This window comes from Typopeltis vanoorti, chromosome 8, assembly GCF_054136105.1.
Source record: "Typopeltis vanoorti isolate ZY-2024b chromosome 8, IOZ_Tvanoo_1.0, whole genome shotgun sequence".
NCBI classification, from domain to species: domain Eukaryota; kingdom Metazoa; phylum Arthropoda; class Arachnida; order Uropygi; family Thelyphonidae; genus Typopeltis; species Typopeltis vanoorti.
In genome coordinates this window covers 25,547,068-25,569,727 of record NC_143556.1, presented here as the reverse complement: position 1 = coordinate 25,569,727, position 22,660 = coordinate 25,547,068, and the positions used below count along the sequence as shown (strand labels likewise).

Here is a 22,660-nt window from a genome sequence, read left to right as displayed (position 1 = left end):
TTTCAACAAATAAATGAATAAATGGTTCAGACAGAATCCAGGACAACTGCAGTAGTCATTTGCTTTCATAACAGTTAATGGCACTACTTCTATCAGGTTAGGAATCTGAAACATTTTTACTCTGAGGTACCATTTGCTATTATTATTTTGGTTTATTTATTTATTAGTTCATTTGGAAGTCAAGTTTATCCCCACCTTCCTGACCTATGTGGAGAAAAACAGACTGCTTGGTACATGTAGGCATCATCGAATTTTATTTATATCAGGAGAGAAAGAGAAGTTAGTTGCCAATATCTTTTTCTTAACTTTTACTAGAATTTATTACATAGAAGTATGCAGTCAGATTTTGCTAATGTTAAAGTAAATAGGAATTGCTACTGGCTCAATCTAAGAGATTTTAATTAGTGTGATGTGCTTAGACTGGTTTGATAGTTTAAAAGTATTTGGTATTTAAAATTAAAACAATTAATAACACTAGAAAATTAAACAACTTATTAGCATCCCATCCATCCATCCACCCACCCACCCACACACACACAGTGATGTGATGTTGAGTTGAAGCCCACAGACTTAATAAATGCCCAATGTTAGTGTTTTGAAGGGTTTTTTTTTTTTTTTTTATATATATACCCCTATTATGGACAAATAAAGCTCAATGACAGTAACAACAGCAAAATTGCACTTTCACTTCTGTTTACTCATCGTGAAAACCCATGATAGAAAAAACATGAGAATTAGAAACCAAGGTAATATAACACATACTATCCCAGATCTATATTACATGCTACTGATTAACGGCATCAATTGTCGAAGAGTAATACAAAATATTTGGTTTCAAATTGTTCTCTGTTCATTTCCAAACATATAAATCTACTGTCTACCATCCTAAAAAATGATTTCAAGTTTACAAATCAAGACAAATTTGTTTCTACAATATGTAAATAAATAAATAACAGTGCATACTAAGTGCAGCCTAACAGGTGCATTTATGAACTCTATTAATACACTTTATATACTGTACAGACTATATACACGAAAATGCAGGTATCAGTGAGTGTCCACCATATGGACCTGAACAGGAGCTAAAATGTGTCGTGGAAGCTCAGGCACAACAGTCTGTGATAGATCTCTATGTGAAGTTAGTCCCCATAGTGGAATTCCACTTATTAATGCTGCACTTGGATATGGTGTTGTACCCTGGGTAAGATAAGTAATGGGTGGTGTTACACTGTGTGGATGAGGTACAGGTGATAAAGCTCTGCTACAACTACTCACTGACTGTTGAGAGGTAGGGATATGGTGGCAATCTTTGCCTATTAACAAAGGTTCAATATATGGCATGTGCTCAGAGTCATCATGTGGAGTCATAGTACTATATCCATAATCACTGTCTCCTCCTGGTGGCCTACGATATGCTGTATTCACTCGATATGGGGAAACAGAAATGTTTTCAAAGGTGGGTAGCATCATGTTGGAATGTCCCACTGCATTTATTGGTTCTTCATGTCGTTCCATGTTATCAGGTTCATTATCTAACTGAGACATTCTAACCATTGTGTCAGGTGCAGATGACACAAAGTGTGCAGATGTTCCTCTGCAAATATGATTACGATAACAATAAACTCCAAGTGCCAGAACTACAAAACATGCCATAATTCCTCCTGCTACAGGACCAACAGGGTACTTTTAATAGTAAGGAATTCTTCTGATGGTAGACCTATAATTTCATCTGCATAAGGAGTTCTGGCACCTAAAACACCTCCAAAACACTTTCTTTGATCAGTACAAAATTTTTTCTTCAATGGTATCAAACCGTCAGAATCTAACTGGCACCACTCACAGGCAAATACACCAAAGCATTCACTTTCTGTAGCACGTGAATGACACCGACTTTCGAAGCATGGGTCCAGTGATTCCATTAATGAAGTTTCCACAACAGGTAAGTGAGAGTCTTCAGGAAAATATGGACAGCTAGGATTCCTATCTTCATCCAGAATATGTCCTGTACAAAGATTCATTTCTAATGGACACTCACATTCAGTCTGCTCCATACGATGGCAGTTTAAGCATAACCTATCAGTCATGATGCATGGGCAAAATTGCTGTAACAGTATCACATGTCTGATTTACAATTCCAAGAAACACACTGGTTCCAGGAACGGATGTTATCTGATATTTTGCACAGTGTTCTCCATGAACTAAATTTGTAAGAATCTCCTCTAAACTTGTATTAAACTGATAATATCTCTGAACTGTTCTATCACTGAAACTGTTGCAGATTTCCTTTCTAATGAATCCTTTGTGGTTAAGCATGTCATTGGCAACCAAACATTCTTTATGTGTAATATGTTGCTGCTCAACAGGACCTCTTCCATTTGGTTTGATCAAATCAGGATATGTGCAATTAAATATCCTCTGTCATCCAGAAGGAAGCATGCAATTCTTTCTTGCTCACACAGAGGAGAAATATCAATTAAGAGCTTGTAGAAATAGCCTAATGTAAAATCCATGCCCATAACTGCTACAACAGAGTCAGATGCACTATGTTGCAGCAGATTTTCCTTCATAAATAGTATGACTGAGGATAACAACATAACCTGCTCCTCCCACATCCAAATATGGGGCAGTTAATACTACTTTACCAGGATGCTGCAAGGCCTGAATATACCAGTCTCGTTTAGTAGGATCGTAAGTTTTATCTACCATGATAGGTCTGAAACACTCCATTAGGCGTGGCAATGTATCTCCTCACTATATATTTTGAAAATTCACTATTCTGGACTACCCTTTTCCATTCTGGAGTAATTCGTCCAACAGCAAGAACATCATTGCGAACACCATTTTTTAGTCCAGGATTGGCAATAAATTTAGTGGTGTCACTAAGATATGCCATATAACTCTGTACCATTTGCTTTGTCTCCTTCTGGCTAAGATATTCATATGGTGATAAAAAACTCCCAGCTGACAAAAAAAGTGCACTTGCATCTAATGTGGACAGCTGCTTCATGTGATGGCACATGTTATGAGGAGAAAGAAGGTCAAGTCTATGATATGCAAAACTTGCCTCTAGTGGAAGAGGTGAAGCTTTTAGGACTCTATGTTCTTTAACAGGCTCTACTGATACTACACAAATGGTATATGGAGTACCCTCCACCTTCTGCCATCTATAAACAGCTAACTTTTCAGAATTATCCTTTCTTCCCGAAGATATACTTTTACTTAGTGCTACTGTAATGGCTATCTCTTCTCCACTTTGTTGCTTTGTAATGGCCTGATATACACTCTGGAATTCAGGCTTGTTTTCTAGATGCCATATATCAGTATGCATAAGCTGTTCACTGGCAAAAGATGGACGAGTAAAAAATGGATGCATAAGTGCAATACCTGATTTTTCAATGATGAATGCATAGTTATCTTGTGAATGGCCAAAGTATGTGACATCTTCTACTATTTCAGCTAAAGATATATCTAAGCCTACAGCACCTATTAGATCATGATGATAAAATACTGGACAACTGATACTAATGACAAGACTCTTCCCTAGGGTGTTCCAATATGGAAGTGAGAATGTAACATGACTTGAAGGAGGAATAGGAAATGTAGAATAAAAATTTCCAACTTAATAAAAAATAGCTTCTGAAGAGTTTATGGATATCATTACACCTTTCTTTGGCTTAGAATAGTCAGGTGGACGTACATCATATTTTTGAAAATTCTGTTCTGCTATATCCTGAAGAAATGTTTTTTCATACATTACTGGTTTTTCTCCATCTATCACTGCATATGTATTAATGAGAACTGTATTTCCAGTCTTTTGATTTTCTTCTGCTATGGCTTCAAATACTGGTCTAGTTTCAGTTTACGATGTTAATAAACCACGGCTGATGTAGATTATCAATGCTTCTTTCACTTGACCAGAGCAGTTATGGTGTTTGCAGAGAGTACCCCATACCATTTCAAAGCCTTTCTTGAAACCAAGAAGATGGTTTGTAGAATCTTGTGTTTTTTGGAGACCATCAATAAATCTGCCAAAATGAAATTTTGTTTCATACGAAGCAAAAACCATTTTATGATTATGACAACGGTCACTCTATGGATACTGCACTTCACCAGCAAGCCCAATTACTCCAACCTTGTCATTATGAGACAGCTGAGATAATATATGCTTCCCAACAGCTTTAGCCATAGACATTTGCAATGCACTCAGTGAATTCCCATGATCAATTATGATCACAACATATTTAGTATATGGCTGAACACTAGCAAGAAAAACATCTCTATGCCTAGAGTCATCCATTTGCTGACAGCTGTCAACAGAATCTATATTATATGCTGGATATTCTGAGTGAAGACCAGAGGATGAAATGAAATACTGCCATTTAATCGAAGGATGAACCTCAAGATTATGTTGAAATATTTCTGACAAATTGCTACTAGGGCTAAATGAACCATTTGGCAAAATGGAAGGAGCTATATCACAAGCTACATCTTTGGCTACATCAGTACCAAAATGTTCATCATAACTAGGAACTTGACAACACAGATTCAATCTGGACACTGGGAACAGTAAATGGTGACTACATAGACTCTCCACTGCTTGTTTATTTCTTTCAAGAACAGCCAAGTATTTTTTCATCTTTTTGAGTGGTTTATCTGCAATATCTTTAATTTGTTCTTCTGGTTTAGCTGACACAGTGACAAAATGTAAAGTGTCATAAATTGCCTGCATTGCTGTCACCCCAAGTTCATCGTTGCTAACTTTCCGAAGGTATGTATCTATCATTTTGGCTTCATTTCCCAAATATACGTCACTGAAACTTTCATCGCTGCTACTTTGATGTTCAAGTTGAGCTGAGGTTATATTTTTTTCTTAGGGATTATCATGTTTTTCGTCAAATGTTTTAATATTTACATTTTGAGTTCTGTCATCATGACTAGGACTTGAATCATAATTATTTTCAAGTTCAAAACGATTTGGTCTGGATAACGAAGAGTTTAGTGCTTCAAACCCAAAAACCTCACAATAAACAACAAACAACACTGGAATAAGCGTCAAAATAAAAGATTGGCAATAATTGCCACCCATTTTTAACTGGCAGCAGTAAACCCGAACAAGATCTAACTAATATCTTTCTCTTCGGATGAATACCCACAGAAGTTCATAGCTCATCTATCCACATGTAATATGAACGTCAAGCAAATTGCCATTGTATGAATAAAGCGGAAAACAAATGAAGAGCAGCAGATTATCATCATCCAAAACGACGATAATGATGCAAATTAAAGTACTTCATATTTCACTTACGGCAGGGCATTCAACCTGCTATAGTAACACCACCACATTTCAAACATATAGCGGAAAACAAAAAAACTTCGTAACAACCACAAAGCAGGTAACTAAACCCCATGATAATAATAATAATAATATAAGTTTTACTAATATACTATTAGTATAATATTAATATAAGTAATATTAATATAAGTAATATTAATAATAAAAAATAATAAAGTATACTATTACATTTTCTGTCCAGTAAAAAAAAAAATATGTTATTATTATTATTCGTGACACTTCCAAGTGATGTGGGCTAACTGTATGTTATTCCTAGTATTGTTTGAATTAAATGTACTGACGATGTCCACACTGAGGATGAAACATTTACTTATTAAAATCTTATTACTGTGGTTACGAGTGTATGTTTAATCGAAAAAAAAAAAGTCACATAATATGAAAACAGTACGGCAAGCAAACCAAAAATACGGAAATGCTTGTAGAAACAATAACGTGACTCCTTAAAAGTTGAACTGCAAAAATACCCAGTCGATTGATTCTCACAACAAACCTCATCGGTCATGCCTTGCGCTGCTTCAGGTAGTACGCTGTCAATGCTGAGCACTGTATCATGTGACCAACGTTCCTATGACGTCACATATCGCACTTATCCCAAGGAGGTTACAGTTTGGTGTGGAGATTAACAAGTATTTCGTACAACGTGTTGTCGGTGCAGCTGCAAAGATGAGAAAACAAGCATGGAGGTTGATATTTAACAAGCCACCTGGTTATATTTAAAACAATTGACTTCGTTACAATTCTGGATACAAATTAACATTAAAACATCACAGGTGAGTCACGGAAATCGCTGTGGATTTCTAAATCCTAGTAAATGGAATAAACCTTACAAGAACAGGTTGAAGATTTGTGGGTAATTAAAACTACTTGCTACGCGGAAAAGGGGTGATATGATTGAAACATTCAAATTACTGAGGGGTTTTTGCAAGATTAATTCAGAGGAATTATTTCAGAACAGGCGTGGTGATGGGCGAGAACTAGAGGCCATCCATGGAAACTGAGTAAGAGTGGTTAACAAGGATGTTAGACCTAAGTTTTTTGCTCGAAGAGTGGTGAATGAGTCGAATAGGTTGCTCGAGTCTGTTGTGCATGCCATGACTGAAAAGCAAAAGAGTTTTCTTTGAAAATAGTTCAAAGCAAAGTATTATAGATACTGCGCAAATGCTGAATAGTTCTTGACATGATGTTTAGGGCCTCCCTCGATGAGTCTAAGAATTCCTTGGAGTTGTCCGTAATAATAATATTCTTAGGATTTGGAGTGGAGGGAATTTCCTCTAGACTTGCTTTTTTTCTAGTTTCCCAGTGAAATCTAATTTGTGCCTGTTTATAAAGACGTGTTTCATCATTGTGTTGAAGATTAGTTGCATATCTTTTCATTTTTGAAAGTAACAATGCAGCATAGGAATTCGCATATTTTTTGAACATGAAGAATGATATATAATTCGCCTTTTCATAGTAATCCGTTTATTAACACTATAGTTTAGAAAAAGTGTAACTTTAGAAATTGGTATAGGGAAGGGTAGAATCTATTCGAAAACTGGTGACTAGTGGTGTGCTGCAAGGTTCAACACAGTGATCATTGCTATTTAATTTGTACATAAATACAGGAAATAACCTGAAATAAATATTCAATTGTCTGCTGATTATGCGAAATTACGTAGAGTAATAGTTAATCAAGGTGATGTGGAGAGCTTGCAAGAAGATTTAAATAGGCTGTCAGTATAGGCTAAAGTTAATGGGTGTCAGCTTAATGTCGAGAAATGTAGAGTTATGCAATTTGGGATAAATAGATTACAAGGGGTATATCACATTGATGGCACTTCTCTCCATGAAATAGATGAAGCTAGAGATTTAGGGAAGATGGTAGACAGAGTTAAAGTTTAGAGGACATGTTGCTAAGGTAGTCCATGTGATTATCTAGGTATTGCAGAGCACATTAACAAGTAGAGATAAGGAAGTTGATATTCCTCTTTATAAGGCTTTGATACGTCCTCTAGGTTTTTTGGGGATGAGGAAGTGGTGGAGAGGATGTAGAGGTGGGTAAGCGGCTTGTGGAATGTTCTCCTGAGGATAAATTAGTGGTATGTGAATTGCAAAAGTTGGTTGATAGGAGAAAAGGAGGAGACATGATAGAAATGTTTAAGTTGCATTAAATGTTTTATAGGAGGACAGATTCAGGGGAAATGTTTCAGCACTTGTCTAGAGGGACCAGAACAAGGGAACATCCCTGGAAGTTGAATAAAGGTGTGATTAGTAGAGATGTGAGAACTAGATTTTTTTCTTGAAGAGTTGCGAATGAGTGGAATGGGTTGCCACAGTCACTTGCAAGTTATTTATCTGTAATGGGTTCAAGGAGAGGTATAGTAGATTGGGTCTCCTGTGATAAGGGAGACCCGATCTTATTGGGTCTCCTCCATATAGGCCTTTGGGCTATATGGAGGTGCCTGTATAATAATAATATATTCAATGAAATCAGGTATTTAGGATGTTTATTAAAATTTACTGAATAATTTCAGACTTTTTATTTTTTTTTAAATTAACCACATCAAAAACTGTAATTTATCAAATTCAACAATGATGGAATTACCGAACACCAGAAAGTTGAACAATATCTGAACAATTCAGATCACCAGTTCTGAACAATATCAAACTAATTATGTAAACAATTGACAGCCTGCTAGCATGATGTTCATTTGATTATATGCATATTCTGTAATGCAATGACTTTAGTCTTAAGTTCAAGACCTAAGGTTGTGCGGTTTGCCTAGTGGCTGTGCGCTTCACAACCATATGCCTGGGGAAGCAGTGTCATAGGTTCGATTCCTGTTGGTGATGTGAGGAGCTGAAGGATCTTTCTCAGCCATAGCCAAGTTAGCCAGTCTTGGGCGTGGACAGTAGGGTTTTTCCCCATACTGTCCACGCCCAAGGCGTGGACAGTATGGGAAAAAGTAAGATGAGATGAATTCAAGACCTGTTGATAAATTTTTTCTCCCCTTTTTTGGCCAAAATTGCTTTTATTGGTCTATGTTTTTAGTTAAAACAAAGTAATAAACATGTGGAGATAATATTTAACTAATTTCTGTATTTAATAAGTAATATCTATCAGTAAAATGGCACAACCTAAATGGTGATGGCAAGCATGTCATTGATGATTAATTAGAATTTTTGGATAGATTGGGTCTCCTGCAATGAGTCTTTGACACTGTGGTGGTGCCTGTATAATAATAATATTTTGATTGCAAAACTTATGCTGGCATGAATACAGCCTTTATCTATGTGGTAACTGAAAGATTATACTGTTCACTTGAATATGTATATATAGGAGAGAATATTAATAAGCCATATAAATGCTATCCCTAAATGATTAGGACTATCTTTTACTGTACGTGTTAGATGACAAAATAATTCAGAGCAGTTTATTTCATTTCATAGCAGAGCAAGGTTTTTTTTTTTTTTTTTTTTTTTGAAAACGTTTTTCCATATACAAAATAACTTTGTTTCTAACATTTAAGGTGCTTTGGATATTTCATTTTTAGTGTGTAATAGTGGTTGTACCAGTATGGCCCCCCTCCTCCTCCATTTGCAAGCATCACTAAAGTTTGCATTGCCCAACCAATCAACTGGTTGATTGGTTGATCAATGCAACTAAACCAATAAAAAGTAACAAAAAAGTTTAATGTATTGAAAAATAAGAGGATGATATAATTAAAAGATGTGATTTGGCTGATGTTGTTCTTATCAAAGACTTTAAATTTGACTCTGAAATTTCAATTGCATAATAATAGCAGGCAGTGACAATCAGTACCACTAATGAAAGTATTATTAAAATGTTAACTGAGTAGTAAATTCGGAATTATGGTCAGTCATGTACTTATTATTGTTATTGGGTATCGTCATGGTGGTCAAAGACACATCGAGAGAGAGCCCAGCATAGTTCACAATATACCTATCATCCATTCACAATCCAACCAGGATTTCACTACCAAGACAATAGCTAATCGTTATTCACACAGTACCTACCATTCTTCACCTTAAACTGATTTGCTGATGAAGAACTAATACTGTTATTCGTTACTTCCTATCTTCGTTCTGAATTTTATAGCTGGCTTACCACGATACCTTATCTTACTTAAATATCCCTTCTCTCTTCTATCAAATCCTACTGGCCACGCTATTATTTGTTATATTATTTATATATCATATTGTACCCCCTTCTCTTTTTATTGAGATCCCTCTTTTAATTGTTTAATACATGGCTATTATTATCTTAGCTCTTTCACATATGCAAGTAAGTTGCTTGTCTCCTATTGAATTAATTTATTTCTTAGGATCTTTGCAGTCTAATTGGCCTCTTTACCTTTTAAACATCATCCTATCACACAACAATCTGATGAAGTTCACCCTATAAGTATTAACACATTTATTTTTTACTGCGCCAGCTAATACGTATAATAGAAATGATTCTTGCTCAGGGTGACCCCCCCTCAGAGTGATGTATGATAACTAGAATCAGGGTTAATCTTATCCCTCCGCTTACTTATCTCTTTCTTACAGTCGTGGCTCGCTTAATATTTTTATTCTTTTGGGTTTATCTGTTCGTTGACTTTTTATGAGCAGTGGTTTTGAATTCATATAACACAAGCAGATCAGGCAAGTACATAAATGAAACAATTTAATGAGCCTTAAGAAGATATACAATTATACAATTCAAACAGGTTAATGTGGATGCACTCAATTTAGATCAAATGCTCTAAATAATTTATACTAATTACACATATTAAATTGCAATAACAACTAATACAGTCAATTTTGTATGATTTCATAGGTAATCGTCATGCCATTCTGATGCACATGGCCTTGAGTTAACACAATAACATAATTTACACATTAAGGTTAGCGTGATCAGATATCTACTCGGCCTCGTGGGCAAAAACAATTCTTGACACTATTTCGGGCCTATGCCTAGTTGTAGACTATTCTTACAGTCCCTTAAAGCTTAGTCCATTACAAATGTTCTCACAGGGAATTTGCTCTCTTCTATAACAGGAAATATGATTTTAAAGTTCTACATTACCATCTCTGTCCTTGAATTCTTAAACTTTGTCCTTGCCTTGTCTGGTCATCAAGGCCTTCAATATAGTCCCTTTAGAGGATATCTTCTGTCGATTTGTGTGAGTAGAATCTCATCGGGAAAACTGGGAGGTAGCACAAGAACGTTGCCTTGTACGGCCGGCATCAATTTGGTTCTTCCGTTGCACGACAATGCACAGCTATCCTTGAGCACGGACATAGCTTGGCCCAATATGAACGCTACGACAGACGAACCAAATGCCTTCCCCGACTGGCCAGTAAACTTCCCCAACGACGAGCTCGACCACTGTCTGAGAGATCAGGAATCCAGGAAAAAAAGATCTCAAGTCGTGCTTGCAAGGCCTTTTTGTTTAATTTTCTCCTCTTGGCAATTCTCGATCTTCGCGATGCATGCCAACGCGGTCACATGAGCTAACGTCAATCTCCTTAGCTCCCTCTATTTTAATCGCACGTGTGCCCGCTTTCCTTTCCTGGAAAATGCTTAGGTTTCCTTTTCCAGTACCTCTCTCTCTCTCTCCCTTCTTTTTCATAATGCAGGATGGCAAAAGTGACCCTTGAACCCTGACTCATTGGCCTTGCTAATTTAGTACTAGAGACTGGTCCTTTTTAAGTGGATTTGTCAGCTTACATTGATCTATATCTGATTCACACTTAATACAGATTATATATAAAACTTACTATACAAATTTATGTGATTCCTAATTTATAATTGTTTTGCACCTGTAAACAGCTTACACTTATCCAATTGCCAACGTTCCATATTCTCTGCCTAAGTTGCATTAAAGTTGTGACCTGAATAATTTACATTAGACATTTCCTAGTCCATTCAGGACACAACAATACCCACTGCAGGCAACTTACTCCACAGTGAATAATTTTACATCACTACACTGGCAGCAAAAAATCTAGACTTCACATCCTTGCTAAATGAAGCTTTAAATTCCGGTGATGACCTCTTGTTCTATCCCAACCTGCCATATAATGAAACATTTCTTCCATTTCAATTATATAAAACTCTTAGAGTAACTTGGATGTTTCTGTCATATCACCTCTCTTCTTTCTAACTGCCAATTTTTATAATTCACAAATCTTCAATCTTCTTATGGAATATTCTACAGGCCTGAAACCATCTTGATTCCTTGCCTCTGAATTCTCTTGACCACCTACACATTGCTAAGAAACCCCGGTGACAAAATCTGAGATGACTTATAAGTCAGAGACTTTTAAATTACTTTATAAAAGAAATAATATTCTTAGTAGTCAATGTATTTTTTGAGCATCCCTTAGTTTCTTAAATTTTTTGCTAATTTTTGCAATGTGACCCTTGAAATCCAGATCCCTAACAACAATGACCCAGATCCTGGTCTTATAAATTTCTAGCAATGAAACCTCATCAACAGAATACGCTGAAACCTTTTCATTCCTAAGTGAAAAACTTCACATTTAGCCACATTAAAAGAAAAACTGTTATCCTTTGACCACAATGACATCTTTTTCAAATCATCTGGCAGGATCACTATAGCTCCTTTTATTTTTTCTACTTCTTCCCAGCTTAGTTTCATTAGCAAACAACTAGATAACTTTCTTCAAATTATCTCCAAAATTGTTAATATACAGATTAAACAACAATGAACCAAGAACAGGGCCATGAGATACATAGCTGGTCACTTTCCTAATATTAGACTCGGTTCTACCATACACTATTCTCTGATGCCTGTCTGACAACCACCCAATTATCCATCTCATCAATCTAGTATATATTCCCATTAGCTTTAACTTAACAGATTTGAGTGTGGTATTCTGTTAAATGCTTTTGCAAAGTCCAACAGTATCACTGTATAGATATCACTGTTATCCAACTCTAGTGTTACTTTATTATAGAAAAAAAGTAAATTGCTAAAGTAAGATCTTCCTTTAGCAGAGCCATACTGATTTATAAAAAAAAATCAAATTAGTATCCACTGAATCTTGAACTCTAGCTTTCACCAACCTTTCCAAAACTTGAACCACCATTCCTGAGATTGTAACGCGTCTCTAAATTTTAACCTCGGTTTGACCTCACCTTTATGCAGTGAAACTATCTTCTAAAGAAGTCTACAGATACCTCCTCCCATTGGCAAGGTGCATTGTGCCCTGTAAAAAGTCACGAGTTTGTAACTGATATAAATTTGAGGAATATGATGCTCCTAAGTCTGTGAAAAGGGAACTGGTGGAGCTTGAATTTGAAACAGGTTTTGTCATAGGATGTTAAGTTGCATGTTTATCTGTTTGGCAAATTGTTTCCAACAATACCATAATGAGATAGAAATGCAAGGAGTCAACTGGAAGTTCTACCCACATTGGATGATCCATCACACTAACTGAACAAGACGACAGCAAGCTACTATGGATAATATGTAAAAACCATCAATCATTGTCTGACACATTGAATGCGAAGTTCCAGGCATCATCTGGAATGTGAATCTGCACAAAACATTCAGAATTAAGGCTCAATATGACCTGAATGAGCATTCAGCTTTGTCTTCTTGGTGCAAACAATGTGTACAGTGGGATGGGTAAGCTTGGAAAACTGTGTTATGGATCAACGAATCATGCTACACCCTCTACCTGAACAGATGGAAGGGTATAGATGTGACAGATACCTGGTGAATGTCAAATATGAAATTCGGAGGTGGCAGTGTGATGGTATGGTTCTGGTTTGGACTTGGACCTCTGTTTGAACGAATATTGAACTCTGATAACAATCTGAACAACCTGAATTCTGATAGCAATCTGGACAATACATTGCTTATGTATTGTCCAGAATGCTTCCTACTTTGACATTTCGATGGAAAAATGTCCATTCTCTGGTTTGGACTTGGACCTCTGTTTGAACGAATCTTGAACTGTGATAACAATCTGAACAGCCTGAATTCTGATAGCAATCTGGACAATACATAAGCAATGTATTGTCCAGAATGCTTCCTACTTTGACATTTCGATGGAAAAATGTCCATTCTCTTTGACAAGACAATGCACCTTGTCATAAAGCTTCTGCTCTAACTGCATTGTTTATGGACAAGAATGTCCTTGCTCTTGACTGGTCTGTACAAATCCCTGATCTAAATCCTGTTGAACGAACTGGAATGTCAGGTGAGGTCACGAGATATTCCAGAATTTCATTATATGCCTACAGAAACAATGATCCAAAATTCCCATTGACCACTATTATATGCTTCTGGAAAGTATACTCCATAGGATTGTTGCAGTCATCATAGTGAAAGGAGTCCTATATCTTATTAAGGTGTGTTGTTCACTATGGTTGTTTGTTTCTTAAATTATGGTGTGTCAGTTGACTTCTTTCCAATTGGAGTACCTTCTTTCCATGCTCTTGGAACTCTCATGAGCTGAGACTTTAATTAAAAAGCCTAGTCAAGGATTGTTCCCTTGCATGTTCATGAAACACATGGGCCAAAATCTCAACTAATTCTGTGGAAGAATTCACAATGAAATTTAGTATCTCAAGCACCTCCAGTTTATCTATTCCAAAGATCATATCCACAACTATCTCATCAGTTACTACTGTACCTTCATCCTGATGATTAGCCATCACAAAATAATCACTCAGTAATTCAACTTCTTCTGGTTCTGTTTCCTTTATATCAGCAGTTAACTTTATATAATCATTTTTCTTTTTGCTCACTGTGTAGCAGAAGAATTCTTGTAGGATTCACTTTGGAATGTTTGGCCATATGATGCATGTCACCTTTCTTGCCCGAATCTTGTACTGTTCATGAGCTTGTTGGGCACATATCAGCTTATATGGCCTCCACAACAACTTCTTTTGCAGCTCATGCTTGATGGTACTACTTATCCGTTTAACACCTAACTTTTTTTTTTCTCACCTTAGTATTGCAGTCTGATACTGTTACCTTCAAATACCATTGAATGATTTCCTATGTATCACAGACACTTTTCTTGCATTATTTCATGGAATGGCACTACTCCAAGTTGTCCTCTAAGCTTAACAAAATTACAAGATTTGTAATTCCACAAATGCCTATTCTTTTCTGATGATACAACCGGTCCAAATACCTTCCAAGATAACTGAATGAAAACTGTCTCCAATTGGAGGCAAAATTCTCAGTTATCACCAAATCCAACACTTTCGATTCATGAATTCCCTCAAAAGAACTTCTCAAGTAATTGTCTCTCAGTAACTATAAATTCTTATTCTCTTTCCCCTGCATCGCATCTCCTTAGCCCAGTCTCTATCCCCATAATTAAAATCACCCATAATAATTACCTTGCTCTCATAGAGCTAATCTGATTATGTATGTCATGTAAGCCCATTCTTGCATCCCTAGGCCTATATCTGCAACCCACAACAAACATGATTTTGTCGACGCTTAACTGACACCAAATAGATTCAAATGCATTGCTTCTGACAGTCATGTCACTGCCTTTCCAACAGACCTCAAGATTAGTTGTTAGCAACTAATCTGCTATCATTGTACCTCCATCCATTTTGTTCTCCTTGTCTTTTCTAAAAATAGAATAACTCTATTCCTGAAACTATATCATCTTTTGTTAACCATGTTTCAGTGTTATCAATAATATCTGGCCAAGATGTACGAGGTGGTATCAAAACATTTCAAGACTAGGTTTGTAACATGCCAACAGATGGCAGCACTGTGACTGCACACACACAGTCACAGGGAGCACCTACCTTCATAAGTCAGTGTGCCAAAAGACATTGCCCTGTGTACATCGAGAGCTGTGCAACTGATGCTATTCTGACCACCTACGTTACCACATCTGTGATTTCATCATGTTATAACAGAGCAAACGTGAAATTCTTGTTTGCTCTTTGTTATAACTTGTTGTTCATGATGACTGTTGCTTCGTCTCAGAGTCATACCCGTACACCCGGTGACGAAACTTGGGTGTACGGGTATGACTTTGTTGCTGATATTTCAGTGTGCCAAAAGACATTGCCCTGTGTACATCGAGAGCTGTGCAACTGATGCTATTCTGACCACCTACGTTACCACATCTGTGATTTCATCATGTTATAACAGAGCAAACGTGAAATTCTTGTTTGCTCTTTGTTATAACTTGTTGTTCATGATGACTGTTGCTTCGTCTCAGAGTCATACCCGTACACCCGGTGACGAAACTTGGGTGTACGGGTATGACTTTGTTGCTGATATTTCACTGTTGGATTAACTGATAAGTTTCAGGTTGGAAAGGGAGTTAGCAAGGATGTGTACTTTCTCCTCACTTGTTTAATATCTATGCTGAGGACATCATGCCTATATACATTGAATGAGCTCAAAACAGGAATTAGCAGAGGTGGTAGATTAATTAGTAATCTGAGGTACAGTAATGATAAGGAAGAACTTTGACAAATTCTTGAAAAAGTTAACAGAGAACTTCAGCTCAATCCTAGCTAGACAAAGATTATGATTCTCAAAGGAAATACAGACAGGAAAGCTCCTGAGAAGCAAGTGTACTTTAATGGGGAAGATTTGAGGAAGTCAGCAAGTTTGAGTACCTAGGATCGGTTATTAATGTGAAGAATTGCTGTTCAGAACATGTTAGGAGAAGATTAAGTGCTAAAACAACAGGTTTATCACTTAGTCTTAAAGTTTTTTAAAATCTGGAAGGATGGATCTATCTTCATGGAGAAAAAAGTTTAGGATTTTGGATGCAACTGTTTTTCCAACAGCGACTTATACATGTGAGACCTAAAAAAAACTAAAGAAATTTGATAGGAAAGGGATAGCTGCTTTTCAGATGTGGTGTTGAGGATATTATATACTGAAAGACACACAAATGGATGGGTGTTAGGAAGGATTGATAAAACTTGAAGGCTCCTTAAGGGTATTGACAGAAGAAAGTTGAAATATTTAAACACATTGAAATGATGGAAGGAGGACTTCTCAGAACAGTAATAGCAAAATTCCTGGAAAAAGAGGAAGGGGGTAGACCATCAGTAACATGAATGGATGGATGGTGTGTCTGGAGTGACTGATCTTCAGAGAGGCAAATCCTCCAGAAAAGCATTACAACAGGACTAGTGTGGCACATCACTGAGCATCTGAGTGTCCATTTGGCATCTGTTGATGTCCTGATGGATGGATGATCTTAAGAGCACGGACAGTTTCACTTCATACACTTGGATATGAAAAAAGGAGCAAACTTTCCTTGATTGAATGGATGAGGTTGCAAGACTGATATAGGATTTAGATGTGTTGTAGAACTGGTATTTAGTAAATAAATGCTATCTTGTTTAATAATTTATTACAAGTATATTTATTAATAAATATCAAGTCCATACCACATCATCAATTTTCTAATATGTACCTGCAAGGGGGTGTTCAGGTAACTATGACAGCATTACATGATTAAGTTTACATTATTATTAATTCCTTTCAACAGTTTTCTCCCAGATCTGTTTGTTACTTGTAAGCACTTCAATATCGTGATATCCAACATTTTGTGCTTCTAAGGCAATTCTGACTGAATCGCTCCATTGAGCCCTTGATCTTCCTTTGGCATCTCTGGCAAGGATAGAAACATCAGAACTCCATGGTGAACACAGGAAGTTTAAGAGGCGGTGAAGGAAAAGAAAGCATATCAAAAGTTCTTTGTGAATGTCAGCTTGTGCTTTTAGAGAATACAGAGACAAATGTAAGAAAGCTAAACAAAAGTCATTGGGAAGACTTTGGTAAGAACATAGAAAACAAATCAGGAAGGTGGCAAGATATTCTGGAGACTTGAAAAATCTCAGAAATGAACGAAAGAGTGCTGTCAAAGGAATAGAGAAAATAAAGGTGACATGAAAACTGAAGAAAAATATATCCTCGATGTATGGAGTAGTTACTTTGAAAAATTGCTAAGCAAAACAATCAATGACATCACAGTAGTAAAAAAACACTCAACAGTCATGCATTCAAGAATATATATCCATACTTGAAGTAGAAAAAGCTATCAAAGCCTGAAATGTGGAAAGGTAGTGGGAGTAGATATTCAACCAGAAATGCTCAAGTATGGAGGTACAAAAGTCTTGCAGTTACTATACTGGACAGAGGGACAAATTCCAGATGATTGGAGTAGAGCTCTTTTAGTACCCTTATATAAAAAGGGAAATAAAACAATGTGAGAATTACAGAGGTATTTCCCTGCTGAGTGTTCGTGGTAAGATTTGATTTATACAAGTATACTACAACAAATAGCTAAGAAATCATGGGAATATAACAAAGATTTGTATTTAAGTTTTGTAGATCTGGAAAAGGCATATGATAAGTGCCAAGAGAAACTATTCAAAACACTACAGCTGTATGGTGTCAATGGGGCATTATATCAAGCAATACTTAGTCTTTATTTGAATTGTAAGTTAGCAGGTAGAATTGAAGGAAGTACAGGGAGATGGTTTAATATTAAATCTGGTGTCAGACAAGGATGTACATTATCACCTCTGTTATTCATTATCTATATGGATCACATTATGAAGGAAAGTAGTATTAAATCTGATGCCGGCAAAGGTTGGTCGATTGGTAGAACTTCTGCTACTAATAGCTCAGTTAAGTAAGGTTGAGCGGTTAGTAGTTGGAAGGGGACCAATTGTCGATGCTGTTGGCACACTCTCCTTTGATGAGTCTTTGGACTCCCTGGAGGTGTCAAATAATAATATATAATATATCAAAATTGGCAATGTTAATCTTAGCTCTTTACTTTATTCGGATGATGTTATACTTATAAATAAATCCGGTCCAAATCAACAAGATTCCCTGACTAAATAGAATAACTGTTGTAATAGATTTGATATGAAGGTCAGCAATAATAATGACAAGGACAATGCTTCTCACATTGTCTTCAAAGACAATGTCAGAAGCATTGAAAATATATCAACTGAATTGTGAATTGAGAACCTATAGAAGAAGTAAAACATTTTAGTTACTTAAGCACAATTTTTAGTGAAGATGGTAAGTTAAATATGGAAATAGACAAGAGAATCAAGAAAGCTGGTATAGTAGAAAGTCAATTGAATAAATTTATATGGAATAAGAGAGAAATTAGTCAAACCACTAAATTAGCTGTCTACAAGACAGTGTTCAAACCAATTTTAACTTATCGATCTGAGAGCTGGGTTAGAAATAAAACACTTGACCAAAGAGTAGATACCGCAGTTATGAATATCCTGAGAAAGATTAGGAGCATGAACAGATAGCATCACTGGCAGTATTATATTAAAAATGAGGATATGAGGAAAGGCTTGACATTGTTAGCATCCAGGAATGTGTTAGCAGAGCTAATCTCAGTGGGTATGGTCACTTAAACAGAGTGAGAGAGGAAAGATTAGCAAAACAAGTGTTCTCCCAGGTTGGCAGGAAAAAGACCCAAAGGAAGACCAAGATACAGGTGGATTGATACAGTAAGAAGTGCCTCAGAAGACCAAAATATAAGAGCTGATAATGTTGGAGTCTAACAGATTGATTTGGAGAAAAATTATAGATTGGAAGTTATTAATGATGTAAGTGTTCATGTACTGTCATATCCTGTATATCCCTTGAGGGTACATGTCAGGAATTTGATGATGACAACGACTACTCTGGGTATATGGTCTGATACTTCTTTTTTCAAACACCCTCTTGATCATCTTCTATGTTCTGCTGACATTTTTTCCCTCCAAATTCTTATCCCATGGCACTATACCAAGTTGGCTCCTCAGTTTGTTATAATCACCTTTTTTGTGATTCCACATATACTACTTTTTAACTGAAGATTCTACTTGTTTGGCAATATCCAAGGCAAGACCACATGAATCAGAGGTGGTGTGGCTACCTTGGTTATTGATGTTGCTGATGTTATCACCATATTTAGCACTCTTGAACACCATGAAATGGAATTCCCATTTCATGGTGTTTCAAGTAATTATGTCTTAGCAGCTGCAGAAATTCCAAATTACCAAATAGGTTTTGCTATTTCTGTCCATTGTGTAAATTCCTTTCCTTGTAATTCTTCTCCCAATCTATGTCCCCATAGTTGAAGCCTTCCATAATTAGCAGCCACCAACTATATATTTCATCCCAGCTTCTCTTGCACCAGATATCCTCAAATGCACCTTCATTTGCACCTTTACATTGGACCTTCAGACACCTTAGCAAGTTTGGATGTTATCAGCCTATTTGCAAATGTTCCAAGAAACAAAACTGTGAATCTCCTTGAAGACCTCTTTCCTCCAGACATCATAGATCTTTATAAATATTGTATAAATAATACTTGTTTTCATGTATCAAGACAAATTTTGGGAACAAAAAGGATTGGCTATGGGCTCTTCCCTCTCTCCGGCTTTAGCTAATCTGTTTATGGAAAATTTTGAAAATAATGCTTTAATCAATTATCATAAAAACCAAAAATTTGGCTACACTATGTAGACGATATTTTCATCATATGGCCAGGAACAACAGATGAACTCATGCTTTCAAAGATTACCTGAATAATTTACATAAGAATATAAAATTTACTTTAGAACAAGAAGAACTTAGAAAACTTCCTTTTCTTGACATCCTATTAGAAGTCGATGAAAAAAAATAATCAGCTTTTTTTCTTAATATATAGAAAACCAACCAACACAGGAAGATTTCTTAATGCGGCCCCCACACCACCACCACCTTTTGCAAAAAAATAGGTTTAATAAAAACCCTGAGGGACAGAGCTTATAATATTTCCAGTACAGAAAAACAGAGAAATGAAGAATTGGAATATTTAACACAGATCCTCAAAAAAAAATGGTTATGAACCCAAGACCATCAAAAATATCCTCCACACTCCTCCTACAAGCATCTCACAGAAACAAGATTTGAAAAACGCTATCACACTTCCATATATCAAGAATGTTACAGACAAGATGGCTAAATTACTAAACAAACATAACATCCAAGTAGCCTTTCTGTCACCGGAAAAATTTCAAGATTTCTATATCCCCCCAAAACCTCCCCATCATCCTTTAAAAAAACCAGGCATTTATAAAATTTATTGTTCTTGCAGCATGTCATCTGTCATAGGATGAATGATATGAAAAGTAGGATATTCGTAAGGCATGCTCTGGTAATTGGACCACATTTTTTTTTTTATTAAGCTAAAAGCACAATAAATATGCATGAACGAACAGCAAAAGGATGTGCAAAACAGAACAGAACACAAATCAGGTCTGGCTTTCCATACCACTTTCGCCGACCACAATGCTCTGGCAGAAAACAAACATGTTTTACATAGAAAAAAACTGTTACATAAGGAAATTTAAAGAAGCTGCAAACATGCTTAGAATTCCAACACAATGCAATAAAGACCAAGGCTTAATTCTACACCAAGTTTGGTCAGCTTTGATAAAAAAAATATACCTCAGTCAGACCTCGGACATTGTGAACGTGGCATCATCCAACATTGTTTAAACTTAGCACTGCTTTGAATCTGCATTTTGATTTTTCAATTTTATGAACAGTCAGACAGCTACAACTGAATAGTATGAACTATTTTTGAATAATTTTTTTTTTTTGTTGTTTTAAACTTTAAGTTACCTTTTACCCCTGAAGATGCAAGTCAAACGACTTACGAAACTTGTTGGGTTTTATTTCTTTATTGTGATTTTAGTTTAATAAAAAAATGTGGTCCAATTACCGGAATATGCATTATGAACTTCTAAACCACAGAAATCTCCACTTATAAGTAGGATATTATGAAGTAACTTGACAGCATTCAATAATGTGTGAGTAGAAGTAATCTAATGTGATAAGGTCATTTAAACAGAATGTAAGAGGAAAAAAAAGTTTAGCAAAACAGGTGTTTATTTAGCCTAAGAATGGAAGGGACAAAGATCCACATAGATCTTTGTCTTCCTCTCTATCATTTTGGAGTTCAGGCAAATAACAGATAAATCTGGAGGAAACTCATTGATAAGAAGTTAGTAATATTGTAAACTTGATCATATAGCATCATGTACATCCCTTTAGGAACATATATATTAATTAGGTGATTATAGAATATGATTATTTAGTAAAGTACTGGTAAGAATTTCAGAAATAGAAAGCTTTTCATTAAGATTTATGTTCACCCTTTTTTATAGGTTTTTGTATATATTAGAATTTTCAGTATGAAGACAGTTACATATGCTCCAGATGCATGGAACTTATTAAATGGTATATTTTGTGCTTACAAACCAGCTGGATTAAATATCTTCTTTCTTCGTAATACCATCATCGGAAATCTTGCCCATGGTAAGTTAATTTTTTATTTAATTTAATTTTATTTTTATCAGTCATAAATATTTATATCTGCACCTTACAAAATTTAAATGCAGCATTTTATTTTACTTTTGTGGATATCCACAAAAGTCATTCAGGGTTTTAAGAGATGCATGTTCAAACTATCTTAGTAATACAAATAATCAAAACATTAAAAGAAATAGCAGCTCCTAGAGTTTAATGTTTTGTGTTTTTGTGCACTGTGTAAACAGATCAAACATAGTATGCACAGTATAACAAGTATTTTATATATATCATCTAATAGCATTAGTATGATGATGACAGCATAGTAGTATTTCCTTTTGCCATCCAAGTTTGAATTCATATATTTTGTGCAGTAAGCAAAGGATACTATAGAAATCCTTAGTGATCTTTGGCAGTCATAACATATGGCAATCCTGTTGATCTTTGGCTAGTTGGAAAGTTCATTCTAATGACCTTTTTTTTTTTGTTTCATCCCTCAACTTTTCCACTTTTAGGGTATTATCATAGATGTATATAAACAGTGTAGAAATGTTAAAACAGTAGTTTACTGTGGCTGCTAAAATAGTAATTCCAGAGATGCTTAATCATGTTTGGACTAAAATTGAATATCAGTTAGACATCTAAAATATAAAATAAAGCATATGGTAACTTAGTTACATTTAATTACTCAATTTAAGAGAGCAGTCAGATGATCCATGAAGAAGATAATGTTGTAGAACTATTTAATAATAACTTTATTAGGAGGTGCTTAAGGGTCAAAGCTGTATAACTGAGAGGAGACCTCCACATAGCCTTTAAAGGAATGCAGAGAACCGACCAGGGCTTCTGACCTATCCTCGCCTTCTCGTGGTGCACCCTGTTGGGTATCTACTTTGATACTGAACGAACGAGGATGGGCTGGCAATTTGGGATTTAGCCGACCAAATTGTATTCTTATTGGTTAAAC

At 35.8% G+C, this 22,660-nt stretch overlaps 1 protein-coding gene and 1 pseudogene across 2 annotated transcripts in view; one reads left to right on the top strand and one right to left on the bottom strand.

Moving 5' to 3' along the window:
- Positions 1-1,047: 1,047 nt before the first annotated feature.
- On the bottom strand, positions 1,048-4,783 carry LOC150103863 (VWFA and cache domain-containing protein 1 pseudogene; annotated as a pseudogene).
- Positions 4,784-5,973: 1,190 nt separating this feature from the next.
- The window catches only part of LOC150103862 (pseudouridylate synthase TRUB2, mitochondrial), a 106,159-nt gene continuing 89,472 nt past the window's right edge, over positions 5,974-22,660 (top strand). The window contains exons 1-2 of one of the 2 annotated variants that reach the window (XM_090396565.1): positions 5,974-6,123; positions 21,552-21,702. In XM_090396565.1, coding sequence (XP_090252691.1) covers positions 21,579-21,702 — 124 coding nt within the window. In that variant the 5' untranslated portion in view covers positions 5,974-6,123; positions 21,552-21,578. The remainder of the gene's footprint in view (positions 6,124-21,551; positions 21,703-22,660) is intronic. The other variant, XM_090396566.1, reaches the window with a different exon arrangement.